The following is an 18,827-nucleotide window of genomic DNA, read 5'->3' as shown; positions in this document are numbered from 1 at the left end:
AACCCCTCTTCCCCAATTTTTCAGGAATAAGAAAAATCTCACCTGCGACTCAATTCCATCTCCTCCGTACGGAGGACTTCCACCCCGTCGCACAAAGATTTCCCCGACCGTAAAATACAGATACTATGGTAAAAGCCGTGACAAGGTTGTATACGAGAACCCTATACCCCATACCGAACCGTAATTGGTGGAATAATTCCCTCACTCCACAGCCCGCTCGGGAAAGATTCCTTAGGTGAATTTCGCTCCGCTTCCATCCTCAAAATATATATCGGTCCATCTTGTTTTTTTTGTCCAACAGTTTGGTACTACTATGACGGACGTGTCTTGGTCTAACTAAGTGGTAGTACTACGTACGATCTTTTGGATGATAGATAGTCAAAAATTGTTAGATTGTTCTCTTCTGGAAAAAAAAATAATAAAAAAAGAGGGAAAATTCCCATGTTGACCGAATGGGTTTCTACTGATATTTTGTCGGGTTTTTTGATTTACGTCTACGACGCAACTGGGTTGGATCGGATTGGATAGTATACAATTTGACATATACATTTCCGATCATCTAGTAGCACAGCCAAGAGAGAGGGAGGGAGGGAAGAAGGATGGCTAAGACGCCATGAATATCTAGATTCAAGCGATTCCCCGTGGGGAATAGAATAATAGGACATCCTGATCCAATAGCGAAAGGAAAGACGGTGACATTTGGACAAGAAAACAAAATAAGAACACTAATCGACAGGATCCTCTTCGAGGAGGGTCTTAAAGCTGAATGGGATAAAGGGTATACCTTCACCCATGAAATGTTTGCTCATGGCTTCGACCCAGTGCAGACGGAGGGAGTGAAGCATGGCACTGGTACCCTCCATGACACAGAGAATGGCGATGGTCAGAGTGAACCAGAGGTAGAAGGTGACGACGATCATGATGACCCGGATAGTAGGAGACTCCTGCTCGAAAGCACCGCCAATAGTCATGTCCCACAAGACGATTGAGAGCTGTTGATGAGCCAGAGACAGAGCCCACAGACGCAGGTAGGAGGCAGTGTGGGAGATACAGTTCAAACAGAATTCGATGGTGTGGATGACCTGGTGGATCATGAGCTCAGAGAAGTCGAACTCCTCGTGTTCCTCCTCGTCGCCGAGGTCCTGGGCAATCATGGCAACACCCTCACCATCGCTAGCCAAGCTGTCGCGAGGCCGACCATCCAAATCGGCATCGTCGAGAGCGCTGACCCGAGAGGGCTCCCCAAGGCCACGGTATCCAAGAGCGCGGGCGCGGTTGTGTTCCCAACGAAGGTAGAAGGGCTTGAAGAAGAGCATGACCGGCACCTGGGCGACAGCAAGAAGCAACAGAACAACCTGGACGCCGGCCTGACCGGGGTAGAGTTGTTCCTGAACGTCTCCAGGAGAAAGGAACATGAAGATGAGCATGTTCAGAAGCCCTGGCGGCGTTTGGCCTTGGGCTGCCCAATCGACAGACCACTTGTAGACGATGGTGAGGACAAGGTAGCCGAAGATGGACTGGAAGAAGATCATGCCTGGAATGAAGTTACCAATGATGTCAACCTTGGACTTGAAGTGCCGAGCATTGACATATTGCAGGCAAAGAGCGTATGTCATCTGTGAAAAAGTCAATGGCCATCCAACCGGGTATTTAGGTGAGGAGCAGTCCTTACGTGAGCCCAACCAAGGCAAATACTCATCTTCATCTTCAAACTGTTGGAGAACAGAAGAGAGTTCTCGGCTTCATGCCAGTTCCAATCAAGACCGAAAGGAAAGCGATAACCGTCCTTCAGAGATGCCTGCACAGACTGGCCTTGCTGGATATCAGCAGGCCACTGCCATTGACTGGGGAAGATCGTGAACGACTTGGAGAAAATGTCGTTGTAGATGAAACCCGTGTACATGGAGAAGAGACCCATCATAAGCATGATATAACGACCGTAGAATGCCATGTATGTCAGCTCATCCAACTTGGTCTTTTGCAGCTTGCGCTCCCAGAAAATCATAGCGGTAGCAGCCATAGTCATCAAGGCACCGTGGCCGAGATCACCAAACATAACGGCGAACAGGAAGGGGAATGTGACGATAGTATATAATCCGGGGTTGGCTTCCGAGTATTTCGGGATACCGTAGGCGTTGACGATAGTCTGGAAAGCTTCAGTGAACTTGTTTGTCCGTACATAGGTGGGAGGAGTCTTGTTGGTTCGGATCTGGTTGACAATGGTAGGCACGCTCAGTCCAGCACGGTCATTGACATCCTGCAAGGTCGATTTTATCAGCCCCAACGAATTGGTAGGGCACCATGCCTCCGCAATCAGGGTCTTTCTGGCCTGATCGTAGGAAAACTTGTTGAGCGTATCGTACACAGCCTTTTCCTTCTTGACGATGATCATCCAGGCCGCAAGCGAGCGGGCAATCTGCGTGAGCTCCGCATCGAGGGTGTTCTTGGTGTTACGCAAGACGTTACCCACATCACCTAGCCGGGTATTCACCTCGTGGATCTGGTCCCGTCTCAGCTCACTGTTCTCATCGACACTGTAGAGAGAGGCGCCGAGGGACTCGGAGATCTTCCGGATCTTGGCAATGATGCTCTTTCCATGGGCAAAGATCACAAAAACGTTCTTGTGAGACTCCTCGTTGTTGGTCGGGTCGATTATGGGCTCGGGGATTTCGGACTGGTTCATGTAAAGGTTACCACGCAGAGTGCGCCACAGGATGCGCTCGAAGGCCCCGATTCTGTCCCGTGGAATAACACCAGATACAAACCCGATGTTCATCTCAAGGAAAGACTGTTGGCCTTGTGCGTCGCCGTTGGGGCGACTTTGCTGTTCAACATCACGGAGAAGAGGGGCCTCGTCATTATCGAAAGACTGGCGGATTTCCTCCGTATGGCTGTGAGCGCGGTCAAAGAAACCACCGGCCTCCCTCAACACCCAACGCCACTCGGTCAATTCAACCTCACGTTTCTTCAAGGTCTCGTAGCTATCGTTTAGCGAGGCGATCCGTTGTTCAAGGCTTTCGCTACGCTCGGCGAGCTCATCGATTTCGGAGGCCAAGGGAGCAGCCAGTGTATCGGAGAACTCAGAGGAAGATCTCATGGGGATGCTCGCCTTGTCCATCTGGGAGTGGAAGTAGCCTGTTGCATGAGAAGAGTTAGACCAACGACCCATCGGGCTTTCGAGGGAATTCCTTGCTGGTCACAGAACATACGCAGCTGCCTCTCCACATTGTCCAAACGACGGATTTCCTTGGTAAAAGTACGCTGGAACGCATTGGTGTCGGGGTTAAGCTAGAGGTAGACCAACAGAAGTCAGCCCGGGTTCATTCGTGCATTCCGATCCAGATACCGGGACACCGACTCACATCTCTAAATTGGACCTGACCAAGCTCTCCTAGAGCACTGACAACTTCTCTTCCAATCTCGTTCGCGATATACAGCTGAGTTAAGCTCATATCCGACGAGCGGAAGAAGGTGTCCTTAGGAGCCATGGTGAAAGCAAGACTGCCTTGAGCAGTTCCTTACCACCACAGAGACGAAAGTGCGCAAAGCGCTGGAATCAGAGCTTAGATAAGTGGCTGCAAGATAACGATAGGATTCCAAAGCCAAAACGGCAAAGGATTAGCTGAAAGAGAGAACTTGAAGCTGTCCACAGCCCCTGGGGTTGGTTGATGATGCGCTTCGATGGCCGGTGAGCCGCGTGGCTGCTTCCGGGCACGTGATACTGTTCACGCTGACTAACCAGTTCACTACAGAATACACAGGAATGCCATTGTGATCTGCTGGGATCCTCGAGAAAAACACGTCACTTGTCCATGGATGTCTATATGAAGGATCGATGACTCTCATACAGTAAAATTGTATTTTTGGTGGGGTCCCAAATGCTGAGTCCCCTCCATACGTACGTTATCAAATGCTGGTCAACCTCAAAAGTATCCTCCTAGTGTTATAACCCAGGCTGGCTGAAAGCGATGTGAGTCTCAAGCAGGTCTAAGAAATAAAGCACAACCCCAACCCCCCCCCCCCCCCCCCCATCATGCATAGCCATCGTACTTCATGTACATATTATGCGAAATAACTCTTCCAAAGGACTCCAGAAAGGTCTTCGAGTTGATCCACCGTAAATGCCTATCAGAAAAGGTTAGTGGCTATCATTCCAACATCCGGGCTTCGATTTCTTCAAGGGTGGCTAAATAAACTTACCTTCGCATCAATATGCCAAGTATCCTGTCGTGTCTTTTTGAATTCGCTAATGATAGACTTGACACTGGAACCAACGATGCCTGGATCACTTGCAGCACGAACACTAAGTGTAGTCAGGGCCTCGGGCATCCAAATCGGAGGCGGGCTGTTATATGGGAACGCCTGGATGAGTGCTCCAAGGCCCAGAACCGCACCGTGCCGGACTAGTATGAGCCGAGTGTGTTCGGGAGTCGGGGTGCCAGCTCCGGAAGATACCGGAGTGGACAGGCCAGAGCGAAGCGCCTTGGGCTTCTTCGGGAGAGGGTTGTCAACCAATATTTTGGTGAACCGTTGCTTGAGTCGGCTGACCATCTCTTGCCGGAGAGACACAGGTGAGCAACGAATCATACCGGACAGCGTAGCCGATGCTCCTACTCTCACTTCATGCTGAGGGTCTTCCAACATGCTCGCTACACATTCAAACAGCTTGTCACGATCACCACCGGAGAGCAAGAATAGGCGACGGAAATAAATGATCTGGATGTTGATCATAACTCGCAGACGTTGATGCCACGAGGGGGAAGTCTGTCCGATATGGATGAGTGTTTTGATGAATCCGGAATTCTGTTCGGCGGGATATGGGATATTGGGCAAATGACGGAAAACGTGGTACGCCAGGGACTGGAGCTCTGGGTCTTCCTTGACATCCATCATATGCAGCAGGTGTCCCGTAAACAGATCCGGGAAGAAAGGGACCAGCTGGGTGCACTCGTGGGACGAAAGGGTAGAGTCGAGCCACAGAAGAACCGTCTTGCTCCCCGATGTGTAGGAAGAAGGCGCTTGTTGACCAGGGGTCCTCTCATGCCTCCATTTCTCAATGCGGTCAAAGACCTCACGGACCATCTTTGTGAAGTCCTCGGTTGGAAGGTAAGGATATGAGCCCACCGAGGATGCTGACTCTTGTGCGGTAAGGAGACGTTTGAGGTCAGGATATGACTCGTGATATCTGGTGCGGAATATTGTTGCGATAGTCTGACCCATCGCTTCTCGAACGCCCTTGTATGGATGATCGAGATGAGCAAGGAAATCTTCGACAATCGGCTTCTCGAGCTGGAAGTGCCAGCCAGCATCGATGATGGACTGATGCAGAAGGTTAATCTTGGAGCTTTCTTTGAATGCAGCATTTGTGCCCATATCCAGACGGAAACTGGCAAGCCAGTCGACCAGAGGCCAAGCCCTTCGAGGATCCCGGCACTGGAGGATCATATGAAGGAAAGTTGTCCAGTAACCAGAGTTCTCAGGAGTTAAGCCATCAGTGAATATCTTCTGCACGATGGGGAACGCATATTCCCAGACCATCGTTCGCTTCTCCACGCTGGTATCTGCCACCGAGCTCACCAGAGCACCAAGGATTTCAGCGGTAGCCCGGTGCTGGTGTTTGTCACTACCATCTTCAAAGACCACCTCGATCTCCTCCTGTATGTCTTTGAACGTAGCTGCTGTGAGTCCATCTCGAAGCATCAATTCGAAGGCGTAGAGGAGCATCATGGCGCAGGGCATGCGGAACTTATCTGCCGACGGGTCTCGGGGCTCTTGCTTCAAGTACATGAAAAACTTGGAAAACCATCCTCGGTCGAACAGTTTACCCATATGTGTGCGGATCTTCCACTCCACCCCATCATACTCAATATCGCGTTCCACGTTGGATCTATAGGCAGGCATATTGTCCGCCCACACGAGCCAGCCAGGGAAGTCATGATCAACGTAGTACTCCGCTTCGGGATTCGCAAAGCTCGAAAGGTATTCCTTGGTCCATCCTTCATCGTACCGCTTGGTGGCAACCTTGATCTTGGAAGGGAAGTGTTGACGGCCCAAGATGTAGTTCTTGTAATCATGGCTGCAAATTGCCCGGACATCTATCATCGTGAACAATGCGATGAGCGCCTGGGAGTACATACCACGTAGACCAGGGTGATCGTCGATTGATCCGTGAGTGACTAGGTCTATGAGATTCTCGCTTGCGATGTAATCGAATCTGAGGCCCATGGTGATGACGATTGTAGCTGCACGACTGGCGACCTTCCAGTGAGACACTCTTGCAAGGTTCACCAGTTCTTCCGACAGATCAGCCTTCTTCTTTTCGATACGAACGCGCTTGTTGTTGATAGTGTCTCGCTTCTGCGTGATTTGATCTTGAACATTTTCTTGAGGAGCAATCGCTTCGATAATGTCGCGATCCAAGATAGCCATTCTTTCCATAGAACGACCATAGTCCATGATCTGGTACACAGCGCTCGAGCAAATCCTCTGTACAGACGGTTTGTCAACGGCGCTTGCATCTATGAAAGTCCGGACCAAGGTGGGTGCATATTTCCAGTGACGCCCGACTGTTTTGGCGACACTGCCAAGCAATAGGGAGAATAAAGCTCCTTTAATTCGTGCATGATCATTTTCTCTGATGCCTTTTTGGAGAGCTCTGAGAAGTGGGGGAATAACAAGGAGCCGAGAGCCCCAGACAGCCTTAAGAGCCGATTCGCCTGCGCTCTGAGCATTGCGCCGCGTCTCTGTATAAACGGAGACACACGACTCAGCAATGTCCAGTAGTAGTATCTCATCCAGTTTAGAGCGACGCCGAGGTGCTGCATTGTGCCTCAGACGCTGCAGGTGGTACACATTGGCCCTGCGTACGAGCAGAGGACGTGGATAATCCTTACGGATTCCGCTCATCTTATAGGGATGAATGTCGGCCGCAAGGAGACGAGTTACTCTGTCAAGGACATGGGCAGACCTCTCAATTCCAACGTCGACGAACCAAGACCGGTAAGCCGAGTATAGAGCAGCAAAGCAAGGCACATCGTCCTCTTGCTTATCTGAGAGGAACCTGTGGACTTCATGAAGCACCCGGCCGGCCCTCTCTCGAATCTCATGAATGGTAGTGTACATCTGATCGGTCTCTTGCAGCGGGTAACCAGTTGGATACGAGAAGGATTCCCGAACAGCGGCTTCATCGGAGCTATCAAGAGCAGCATCGGGATCTTCATCCTCGACAGCGGGCGAGTCTTCTTTGGCGCCTACCATGTCCACATCATTGGAGGTGTCGGAAGATCCGCTGGCGGTTGTCGTTGATGCTGCCTTTGGGTCAAAAAGCACAGAGATACCGGAAAGGATGAGTCGTAGCAGGACCAAGTTCCTGGTAACCTCGTCGGACCAGTCTTTCCCGCTCCCATCACGCTTGACGCTGGAAGTCTCATTAGTCAGGGCCGTGAGCTGCTTGAGAGCAGACTGGGCCTGATTTTGGAAAAGCTCAACGGCAAATTCGAGTTCCTCGCGCTTTGGAACATGCCACTTTACACTCAGCTTACGAGGATCCTGTTGATAGCTCCATAGCTCAGGTTGTACACCCTTGGCAACCACATCAGGCTCGTACAACGAGTAGTCTGAAGTATATGTCCCCGTCAGGTTCAGAAGGAGATGGTGGATAAAATTGGAGATATGCACCGTCGGTATGCCCCTACACTTTTGCTGCATGTAAACAGCTATGTCGAAAAGCTCTTTCTTATGAGCGAGCACCGCATCTCCGACATGAACGACACACATGCTCAGCATGCTGACGTTCCAGACCAGGCCACGGTCGCGAGGGAGAACATCTGTTCCTGTCGTCCTAGTGGACCCTGCGCCGTTATCGTCAATCTCAGTACGAATGGCCTGCGTCAGCACCGGGATAAAGCGTTTCAAAGCCTTTCCAGGGTTGACTTTGCACACGGAGTTACAGATGAAAGCCATTGCATCCCGGGCTTGATGGATAACATGGTTCGACACGAAGTCGACAACCTTTGACAGGGCAATATCGTAGTACTCTGGGGAGAGGGACGATAATAATGGCATGAACGTGGCGGGTAGGGTGTTCACAATGTTTTCTTCAGGAGATCCGTTCCGGACTCTGGTCACGTCCGGCAGGTTCTCTAGGAGGGTAAAGACACGGCCCAGGAATGATACAATGAAGTCCCCAAATCCGCATGTGGAGGAGCGGAGTATCATCTCTTCCGACTCATCATCCAGGTTGGTGTCGTAATTCAGCTGCACCTCGACACCTTGGTCTTCCATCCGTTCCATCTCGCCGGTAATCCATTGCATTGCAAGCATGTTACAATTTACATCTTCTCTGTCCTTCGTCAAGTCGGCCATGGGTATGTTGTAGCATGCGGACTGGATGAATGAAAGTGCATGCAGAGATTTTTCGAGATCATTGGCGTCAATACCTGGTAGTGCAAGGCCCAATAGAGTGGTCATATGGCAGCGGTAGCCCTTCGTCCTCGAGATAATGCGCGATAGGATCTGAAGAGCCCGAAGCGAAGAGGTAGTACGATGAACCTCCACCAGGCCTTGCAGAGATGGGTAGATCCGCTGGAGAGCACCTGGAAGGATCAAGTGAGGCTCCAAGAAGGCCAAACTCTGCAGAGTAGACAATGAGAAGCTCATTGCCGTGCCACTCTTAGCATAAATGCCCATGAAAATGACATCGCGTAGACAGAGAACGAAACGGCGTTTCAGGGGCTCGTTCAGTCTCCGCTCTGCCGGGACGTCCATCTCCCCACTTTGCTCACGATTCCAGCGCATGACGAAAAAGTCTGCCAGATAGTACACTAACTGAGCCAACGTCTTGGTCCAACTTCCAGAATTAGAAGGATGGAAGAAGGTCTCCACCGCTTGTATGAGGCCCTCAAGCTGAGTGAGCACTGACTCCTCGGCATCAAGACACGCGGGCGAGAGAGACATCACGATCCATCTAGCGATGTGATGAGCAACAGGATGCTTCCGTGTGTCTCGGTCCAACATGATTCCCAGCCCAGAGGAGATATCTACAAGAGCACTGTAGGGCGATGTTGATTGTCCGACCGGAATCTCCAATAATCGGAGGATGGCCGTGAAGATCAGCGCCGACTGCTCCTTGGAGTATATGCCATACTCCGAGAAGGGTATATGACCAGCAGGCAATGAGTCTCGAGCTAGACGAGAGAGATAATCGAGGAAGGTTATATCGAACGTCTTCGAGCGACTGACAAGCGACCAAAGGTGAAAGTGTGTTGGTAGGTAATGATGTGGTAGGAGATCCTCCCGGGCTTCAGGCGGAGGAGAAGTGGGAAGTAAGAGGTTAATCAACCCGACGACGACGAAGGCGCCTTCCGAGAAGGACGTGGTGTAATGAGGAAGAAATTCTTCTAGCATGGCCGGTAGCTCACATGGGTCGATATACAGCTGAATGAAGGCACAGAGCTTCGTCAGTGTCTTAACATTGCGTTTCAAGTTAGTCGAATGGACAAGCCCAGACTCTGTGGGCAGAACAAATGACTTCAATTCCCTGTACAGCGGCCTCCAGTCTAATACTAAATCTTTGACGGGTCTGAGGTAATGCTTGCGCCTGTGGCCAGTGTCAGTTTCAGCCACCATAGAGCGAAGAATCGAATAGACGAACTCACTTAGTCAGAAGCATGAACATGCTCGCAAACCGCTCTGAAACAGTGGGGTCTATTCCAGGGGCAAGCGACAACTCATAGTACAGCTTGACGAGGTTGATCCGCTCTGTGCGAGTGGGATCGAACTTGAGTGATAGCCATCCTCTGAGCTCCCGCGTCCAGTGCACTGCACCCGGATTGAAATCGCCGGCCTCCACCGCAATGTAGAGCTGTTTCAGGATCTCTTGTAGGTTGCGTTCCCTCTCCGGCTCATCTTCGAGTGTATATGGTAGATATGTGAAATATGGATATGTACGGGGACGGACCCGTGCCTTCGGCTCGCCGTCTCCGTTTACAGCCACAGGCTCACCTCCCGGCGACGTGGCCCGGGAGATCTCGTGTGCATTTTGAAAGTTGTCGGATGTCAGGATGGCCTTGGGGCCTGATTGATCCATAGTTGTGCGATCAATAGGGCGATTACTGGGGTGCGAAAGTTGGGGACGTAGGAGGAGGTTCGGGAGAGCTCTAGGGGCCGCGGTTTGTTAGCCACCCTTATCACCAAAGGATCAAAGAGACATATGAGCAGCGGCGAAGGGCGCACCTAAAACATGAAGGTTGGAGTCAAATTCTAAACTGCAGGAATCGATGCCCAAGTCGTGGCCTGCGGCCAGTCCTCGCATAGGCGATTTAGTTGAGACTCGGCTAGCAAGGCGACCGGAAATCACCAGAGCGTTGAACTGCACAAACCAGGGGGTCAAGGAGGAGATGGTCGATGTTACTGGACTGAGACGTGAATTCGGCCAGCAATGCTCTCTTTGCACGGAATTTCGCTCAGGGTTCAAGATAACTCGAGCTCACGCGTAACAATCCGATGGTGGAGGTATCCTTCGGTCTGGCTCAGTTTTGTAAGATCGGTGATGACATAATTCCACGTAACGGCCGCCGCCTAATTGGGCCCGTCTCCAGAACAACCGCCGATGGGCATTTCTCTTCCTGACGCTAGGAGCGATCTATCTACACAGTAGCTATCTATCCATCTATCTACTAGTATCGATCTAACTACAGGCTGGGGCCCTTTTTGCAGTCGCAGACAAATATACACCCATGGTCTACTCATGTGTTCTATTTTCAAGGCTGCATTTCCACTAAAGTAGTTTACTCTTATGCGGGTGGCAGGAAGGAACCGAAGAGAAGAGCCTGGATCAGTGCATAGGCCACCATGCCCCGCACCGCCACAGCAAAGCCCCGGCTGTCTTGCAGGGAGGGTCGGGACTGCCCCCAGTTGCCCGACACTAAATATACGAGGTACCAATACCACAACGGGTAGCCCGAGGAGATCCTGTTAATTATCTGCACATGGTAACTCGTCAGGGCCAGCACCGCAAGGAGTCCCTGAGGAACAGCCAGTCGGAGAAGAAGGGAGGCAGTCGTGGCTGACGACGACGCTTGGTCAACTCCACTTAAGGCTCCCGGGAAGATAAAGGGCACTGCCACATCTAATGCCCATAGTGAAGACCGGCAGAGGATGGCCAGCATGGGCATTGCCAGCACAAAAAGTGGTATGTTGGATACGGTCCAATACCGAAGGAATCCTACGTTCCTGTTCGCCGATTTAGTGGTGTTGGTGCAGTGCTAGGTGGAGAATACAACGTACCAGTAATGCCCTTGAACCCAACCATATATACTGGGGACTAGCCATCGACACCACGGACGTGCAATGTCATCATCCACACAGTAAGCCGTATAGGCTACGGCTTGGGGCATGACAAGCCCGAGGGCAATAACACAGCCACTCACGATTATCACGCAGAGATGGGCACAAGCACCCACTGATAACCTCTGGCACAAAACCCGACGAAGCTGCAAAAGAGCATCATAGGCATATAAAATGCCGCTTAATATTCCATTACTGCGAACCGTTGTAGCAGCCGAGAACAGTACGGCAGCTAGGAGCAGCTTCGCATCCCCTGATAGGCGCTTGCCGGCTTTATTGTCGAGGAACGAGGACGAGTAGACATAGAACCCGGTGATGTTGAGCAAGGAAAATAAAGACTCCCCATAGGGCGCAGAAAGAAAGGCTCCTGCGGGGCAGATGATGTGTAGTGCTGCAGAAAGGAAGCAGATTAGTCTTTGGGTGGCTGTGTCACGCCCGAATACGTTGACGGAGAGTCTATATAGGGCCAAGACTGAGAGATAATGGGCAAGATGAGAAAAAGCAATGGCCACCACTGCAGTCCTGGCCACTCCACTGGGACCTATTAATCGATCTAGTGCTACATCGACAATTAGTGTTCGAATAATAGAATAGAGCCGTGCACTTTGGCTGAGGAAACAGGTATATCTACCAGTGGCAATGAAGGCCAGGACTCGAGTATACCCGTAGCCGAACGCCCATTCTTGCTCGAAGACATAGCCGTTTTCTGCAATGTGTAGGAAGTAGATGGAATCCCACCTGACGAACTTCAGTGGGATAGGAAGGTGGGCATAAGTGAGGTCCTCCGATGATATGACATCAGAGCGACCGTTGGTATGGTAAAGATGGCTTGTGGAAGTGTCGTAGCCAAGGCCAGGGCAACTGATGATGACCAGGTATACTAGAGCCTTCCATAGGCAGAACGCTACCGTTAACGCCTTGACAGGCTGGCGCGGGTTCAGGAGCCCTGGCCGGTTCGACAAGGAGCTCATCATTCTCGTGTAATTTTCACTCCCGGGCAGCCAGCTTCCCCAGCATCGTAAGACAATCGTAATGTTGGGCTACTCAGGCGTGTCTAATGATTCGCCCACCCGAAACAAAAAGAGGGATTATTATTCAACGCGACAACATAATAATAATCGTCATCAAATCAATTCGTTCGCAAGAAGCCGAGGTAAAGCTAAAGCGATCATGGAGAAAGAAAAAGACGCGTCCAAACTAAAGACGGGTCGACGGTTGATCGGTCGGAATCCTCGGCAAGCATAACCCCCTCTTATTCAGCCTCCACAGCTGCATAACTACGTAATGGGCATCGTGGTATGTGCTACTGCTACTCCATACTAGGAGCTAGTTTCATGATGAAGAATGGCACACTACGGAACATCTAGGACACAGTAGGTAGATACTTCGTACGCCGTATGGTCATCATGTCATGGCAAGTGGCGCATCGGTGGGAGAGTCCGGTCGGCTAGTCCCAACTGGTATTCAACTCCCGAGGGCGATGACTCCCACCTCCCATGCAGACGGAGAAGAAGGATCTAACTACGATCACAATGACTAGTATATGAGGAGACATACTGTGTAGTGAGATAAATCATAAAGAGTCTTGATGATGTCAGACCACTTGGCCTGTTCATTTTGGATAAACAACTACCTATCGGCAGTTCTGGAATGGACGAACATGTCATCAAACCTTGGATCAACCCGCGGGCAGGTCAGCCCTACGGCGTTGGCCGGAGCTGATGGAGCCCGATGCTCACAGATGAAATTTATGCTCAAATCGACAGATCCATCCCTGCAAGTCCACATGACAAGGGATATTTGGCAACCCCGGCATTAATATCTACTAGTAGATACTATGTAGATAGAGAGGGAGGATGATCCCTGTCTTCCGGAGGGACCGAGTACCTATGTGCACGGTACATAGTTAGGAGGTAGCCCCAATCAGTGAGTCCAGAAAGGAGACAACAGAAAGCTAGATAGCAAAGGCTCTGGGAAGGCAATCAATATTGTCCTGGACCAAGTCGATGGATCCTATCATGATTGAACCTTAAAGTAAATCATTGTGCTAGTTGTACCAAGTAGTACAGAATACAATGTGGCGAGTGTCTACTTGGGCACCCTGTACTATAGTAGTAGCCACCTGACTGATCATTGCTTTCTCAACGGCACTTTGCTCCGTGAGGAATCATCTGTTACTACTTACTCTCTTGTATGGGGCCTTACTTATGTGCTAGATAGGTGAAAGACGAAGGCGGTCATAGTCGCCTATACTCTGTACACCTCACAAGAGCTAGATCCTCCAAGACTACTCCGTACCCTGAGTGGAAATTTAATATCTATGGCTTTCTTTTCCCGGGTCGCACCAAAGCTGAGCGAATGCCATACTTGATCAACGTGGAATCCTAGGATATCGAACCGATCTGCTGGATGTCTCTTTTCACTTCTGGGTGACATTCCAACTCGGCCACGAGAGTTTGGGTCTTTACCTTACCAAATTCAAAGTCACCATCACCCCATAATATTAAGTTGAGGAGCCAGCTGATCAACCGGACTTCCTCCAGAAGCTCCCAGCCTCGCTCTCAGCCGGAGGGTCCACGATAGGACTGAGACCGACTAGACGCGAAAAGTTTGCCATCTGGTCCCCGCCAGGACCAGACCCTCGTTTGTTAGATCGTAATGCCAAGCCCGACCCAGAAAGTCATTCGGACGGAATCAGGAGGCCACCACCGACAACTACCGACAGCGACCGACCTCAGGATGCGAGGTGTGAGTGCCAGCTAGCCTCCGGATCAGTCAATACGGGGATGAAGCTTAGGTAGCTGGGCAATGCTTACTAGCTGGAAAGTATATGTGTATGTTGTCGCAGAGTTGGGTACCGGTGTCTCATGGCACCAATGATCCACGGAGCTGCTTGGTGACAGGATTTCACACCAATTCAGCCTTATGCTGCTCTACTAGTCAGTCTGTCACACTAGGCACTGAGTCAGCGGGCGTAGCGGTGTTCCCGCCCCAATTTGCAGAGCTCAGTTGCTGTCTCTAAAATCCGATATCCGGCCCATGGAACGGTGCGGACCTTACACCGTACCGGCAAGTCGGAGCTTCCGGTTCCGTGGGAAAGATCCCAGAGTCCGAAGTCCGCGGATTGCCCTCCTGATGTTTTTGCTGCAGATAGGTAATAATGAAGAAAATTGTTGCGGAGGGGTTGATCACAAATCAGGAGTGGGGTTGATGTGTACCAACTACTAAGTACCTAGGTACACTTTTGATGGCAAGTTTTTTTGGGTGCCGGGCAGGTACTGTGCTACTCAGTACTACATAGTATACTCCGTACTGTGTAGGTATTGTTAACTTGTTGCAGTCGAGGATAGCGATCGACGATACTACTCTGAAGTATGTATGATGCATAAAAAATGGAACTACATTAGCTAAGCACGATTGCATAATCCGCCTCCGACCGACCGACTGGCTTTCGGAGCGTCGGAAGTCAAAGCTACCTTGATCTCCATTCTCCATCCCCGTCCTCCATAATATTGCTGCACTTAATGATACGAGCCAAGGAATACGCGATACGACCCAGCCAGTAATCCGCCGAACTGGAGCAACATCCAATAATGAAAGAATCCGCGTCGGCGTCTGGTTCGCCCCGAGGATCGTCGGCTAGCTGCTTGTGGCCATGGATGCGAGGGCGCGGTTCATGCAGATTGCAGCGACTGAGACCAGACGACCACCTGGTTCCTTAACTTGATCACCAAATTGGCCCCGATTTGGCACTCTGACTGACGGACTCTAGATCCCGCGGGACCTGGCTGGGGGGGGCCGATGGATCATCATGGACGACTTCTTCCCTCAGCCTCCGAGGTGTATACCCATTCATTACCTACCCAGCCTGGCAGCCAGGCCGAGCGGGATGCTACTTACTCACTACAGTGTCAGTCTTGGTGGCCCATGTGGGCTCTTTTTGACTCTTTGCGGGTTTTTTACTTTTTTTGAATTTTTCCCTTTTTTTTTTTTTCCACTTCCCCCACCCATCTTGAGGAAATTATTTAGGATGATTATTAGTATTATTCTGGATGACTATTGCCCTTAAAAGCCATGGTGGGATCTTGACCGCCATGTTTGCTCGTCGCTCGATGATCCCTCGATCCATCTGACATGCGATCCCTGATCTTTTATTTACTATTTTCCTCACGGACTACATGGAATATTAAGGCGCTTCTGGATCCCCTACCCACCTGTCTGCTCTCCCTTACATATCCTCCCGCCCACTCTTTACTCATTCTCTCCCCCCAATGTCCACGTCGTACGACGTCTGAAATCTTCCCATTTATCTCTTGATCGGGTTTTGCCTCCTGCGCTGACCTCAATCCCCTCCTTTTTTTCTGCACACTCAGCCTCAGCCTTATTTCTCCAGGTGGAGGGGTCGATCGTTGATTGATTGATTGATTGATTGCCGTGCCGGTCACGCTCATACTTCCTGCTATACTATATTCCGCAGAGAACTCCCCCCTCCTCCCCTGTCCTCTCAAACTCCCCTCTCCCCAATTTGTTCGATCATTGTTCCCCCGTTTTCCACAGCCCCGGATTATTCAGCACTATAGCTCGAATACGAAGCCTAGTTAAATTAGCTAGGCAGGGCTTAGTTGACTGACGTACCCTGTCAGCCACAGCCACACTCTTCGCCGTCATTCTTATCCGTACCAGGCGCCGCCACCCCCGTCTCTTTTGTCAATGCTGAGCTCGGAGAATTGACAGACGTTGTCGCATCCCCTGAGATAATGTTATTCAACCTTGGTCTGACAGCGGATGCGGCAGCAGCTCACGAAAACGAATACCTCGGTTCTCCTTCCGAAGCCCAGCTGCCTGGTCCCACGCGCCATTCGTCCCCGGCCATTTCATTCGCCTCCCTCCCATCTTGGGGCCTGGGAAACATCTACAGCCGGCACAAAACCCCGGAACCCGACATGACGCAGCGTACAATGCCGCGGAAGGTGACAATAGATACATTATCTTCGAGCGATGACGAGCGCTCAACCATCGCGCCAGTTCTAGCTCCATCAAGGATCGCCCGTTCGCAATCGCAATCGGTTCGGAAACAATCGTCGCGGCCTAAAACGTCATACCAACTAGCGCATCCCGCGGGTCACGCACGCCATAGGCGACTAAAGCTTCGACCGAAGCTTCTCTTGCAGCTCCAACGTGTCTCGCAAACCCCACGACCCCTCCCCATTTTGGATGTGTTGCCCTCGACCGTCTTCCTGCCTCCTCTAGCTCGCAAATTCCCGACGATATTCCGCGGCAAGAAGGGATTAGGCCCAAACGACCTCATTGTTGTGACAAGCGATCTCTATGAGCGGGCGCACGGGGATGTTGGGGATAGACATCTGAGCTCCGATGATGAAAGTGGGGAGCAGCGTGAGGTGGTCGCTACGATATGCCAGCTCTTCAGGGACGATGCTCTTTCGAAAGGGAAAGCGGAGATCTGCCTAAACCATGGACCCGTATGGGAGGCCACGCCCCTTGCAAATGGCTCTTATGAATTTGTGGCCAATACCGACCATGGTGTCCGAGTCCTACGGTGGGTTCTGAGAGGAGGAGGAAAGAATCGTCGTGTGTCTGCACCCCCAGGTTTCGCATCGCAGGAGGACGGCAAGCGTTTCACGTTCAGTGTGATCAATCCCAACACTCGTCGTCACCCGGTTGTTGGCACAATGACTCGCAATTACCTCGAGGTATACGATGAGTTCTCGATGCCGACGGCTTCAGGCATTGCTAGCTCACCGACCTCCGCCATGTCCGTGATGAGCGATCTGTCAGAGATGGATGATTCCTTGGATCGGAAAGTCATGACAACTGACAATGAACTTCGCATGTTGATCATTGTTACTAGCATATGGGTAGCATTTAGAGAGGGCTGGTCACACAATTTCACCTATGATGACTCGGCCTTGGCGCTTAACTCTAAGACGATGTGTCCGTCGAGACACAGCTCGCCAACTGCCGTGAGAGTGGATAGTGATAAACTCTTTGAACAGGAGAACGGTCAAGATGATGGACCTGCCCCGAATGGTTCGAGACCTCGCCTCTCGACTTCGACATATGTACCTTCGCAAACCACGACTTCCGACCGGTCCGCATTTGGCAGCTTATCAAGGCGCTCCAATTCGACTGGAGCAGCATTTATTGAGCGGACCAACCGTCGTGCTTCTGGTAGCAATGGTCGACTCAATCGACACAGTACACTTTCCAGTCCTCGCGAGCAGAGACAGGATGAGGCCGCAGAAGCCGCCCCTGCTCGGCAGGACTCAAAGAGCCGCCGGTTATGGTCCCATAGGAAATCCGACATTCAAGACCCCAAAAAAGCCACTACTCCCGACCAGAAACCAGATCGGTCCCAGGCTTTCGAAAGCCATCAGTCCCGTCCAGTAGAGACGTCTCGCGACCTTGGCGCGAAGCCATCGGCTGGGGATTCGGCTCCTACAAAAGGAAAGCGTCGCCATCGGATTAGCAGCCTATTTGACTTCATCATCCGAAAGACCGGACATCATCATTGAGTGAAGCCTGGAGCTTACGTCATATTCCCAACTCAAAAAACTGGCGCTTTCATCTGCTCTCATACTTCCTTCGATTCGTATCTCCCTCTTGCAGAGGTGAGAATTTCTTGCAACCTTTTCGCAAGACTACATTCCAGACACTGCAAACGTGGCCCAAGAGCCTGGCGCTGAGGACACTTTGTATGCATGTGGCAGGAATTCTACAAGTTCAGAGCTACTGCTACTACTTTTGCACTGGGTGTCTGGGCATCATTTTCCATCTAGCTCTCATGACTATCCTCCACACACACACACCAGCTCTCAGCTCTTGCTCTTACCAGCGATATGAATACCACGACAGAAACCTGATAGCGCTCCTTCCCTCCTCCTTCCTTCCCACTTCTCTCTTCCAACATCACCATACCAACCATTGTATATGTCCGAACCAAGATCCACACAGCATTGATTGCTTGAGAAGGAACTACTGTTCAACAGAAATAGATACCTTGTAAAATATGGGGAAAGGCCCCAGAGAAAAAATGAAAATAACAATAAACAATGAACAATGAAAACTTCCCAAAGAACGCATAGCATACATAGATTTGCTAGCTGCGTAAGCAACATCTTTCAACTTCTTACACTCAACCGTCTTATTATTCCCTCCAATCAAGACCGGTATTTTATGATGACCGCTACGGGAAGGAGGGGTGGCTAGCCAATCCCAATGCACACCTAAGCCTATCTAGGTAGTGGCTCGGAATAATATTCTTAGGTATCTAGTGTAGTCTTTTGCTTACATAGTGTAGTTGGCAAAGGGTTGTAGGGGAGTAGTAGTAGCTATTAAACATTTAAAAGAGTCACGATCATGATTATCTCACCTTGATTGATACAGTTACTCATGTATATATTCCCCACACATTTCTTGGTTCATTTTAGATAGTTAATATTTTATACTAATACTATTAAAAA

The 18,827-nt window shown here is 50.8% G+C and overlaps 5 protein-coding genes across 5 annotated transcripts; 2 read left to right on the top strand and 3 right to left on the bottom strand.

Annotated features, from left to right (window-relative positions):
- Positions 1-458: 458 nt before the first annotated feature.
- BO94DRAFT_535464 (H(+)-transporting V0 sector ATPase subunit a) lies at positions 459-3,659 on the bottom strand. Its single transcript, XM_025611789.1, has 4 exons — positions 3,363-3,659; positions 3,210-3,288; positions 1,673-3,135; positions 459-1,616 (listed from the first exon to the last, which is right to left on the bottom strand). Exons 1-4 carry the CDS (start codon positions 3,486-3,488, stop codon positions 726-728), a joined length of 2,559 nt encoding a protein of 852 aa, XP_025467560.1. The 5' UTR covers positions 3,489-3,659; the 3' UTR covers positions 459-725.
- A 403-nt stretch (positions 3,660-4,062) lies between these two features.
- Positions 4,063-10,087, bottom strand: BO94DRAFT_466261 (proteasome activator BLM10; the record flags this gene model as incomplete). Its single annotated transcript, XM_025608152.1, has 3 exons — positions 4,063-4,125; positions 4,201-9,598; positions 9,657-10,087. The coding sequence occupies 3 exons, from the start codon at positions 10,085-10,087 to the stop codon at positions 4,063-4,065; spliced, it is 5,892 nt and encodes a 1,963-aa protein (XP_025467559.1).
- Positions 10,088-10,793: 706 nt separating this feature from the next.
- On the bottom strand, positions 10,794-12,317 carry BO94DRAFT_556806 (DUF409 domain protein; the record flags this gene model as incomplete). The annotated part of the gene is made up of 3 exons (XM_025613892.1): positions 10,794-11,232; positions 11,287-11,905; positions 11,978-12,317. 3 exons carry the CDS (start codon positions 12,315-12,317, stop codon positions 10,794-10,796), a joined length of 1,398 nt encoding a protein of 465 aa, XP_025467558.1.
- A 3,633-nt stretch (positions 12,318-15,950) lies between these two features.
- Positions 15,951-17,970, top strand: BO94DRAFT_75984 (uncharacterized protein). The gene has a single exon (XM_025617652.1). It carries the CDS (start codon positions 16,104-16,106, stop codon positions 17,877-17,879), a length of 1,776 nt encoding a protein of 591 aa, XP_025467557.1. The 5' UTR covers positions 15,951-16,103; the 3' UTR covers positions 17,880-17,970.
- On the top strand, positions 17,971-18,490 carry BO94DRAFT_75985 (uncharacterized protein). The gene has a single exon (XM_025617653.1). It carries the CDS (start codon positions 18,062-18,064, stop codon positions 18,368-18,370), a length of 309 nt encoding a protein of 102 aa, XP_025467556.1. The 5' UTR covers positions 17,971-18,061; the 3' UTR covers positions 18,371-18,490.
- The last annotated feature ends 337 nt before the right edge of the window (positions 18,491-18,827 follow it).

This window comes from Aspergillus sclerotioniger, assembly GCF_003184525.1.
Source record: "Aspergillus sclerotioniger CBS 115572 chromosome Unknown BO94scaffold_14, whole genome shotgun sequence".
In the NCBI taxonomy this organism is placed as follows: domain Eukaryota; kingdom Fungi; phylum Ascomycota; class Eurotiomycetes; order Eurotiales; family Aspergillaceae; genus Aspergillus; species Aspergillus sclerotioniger.
This window is presented reverse-complemented; position numbering and strand designations above follow the sequence as displayed.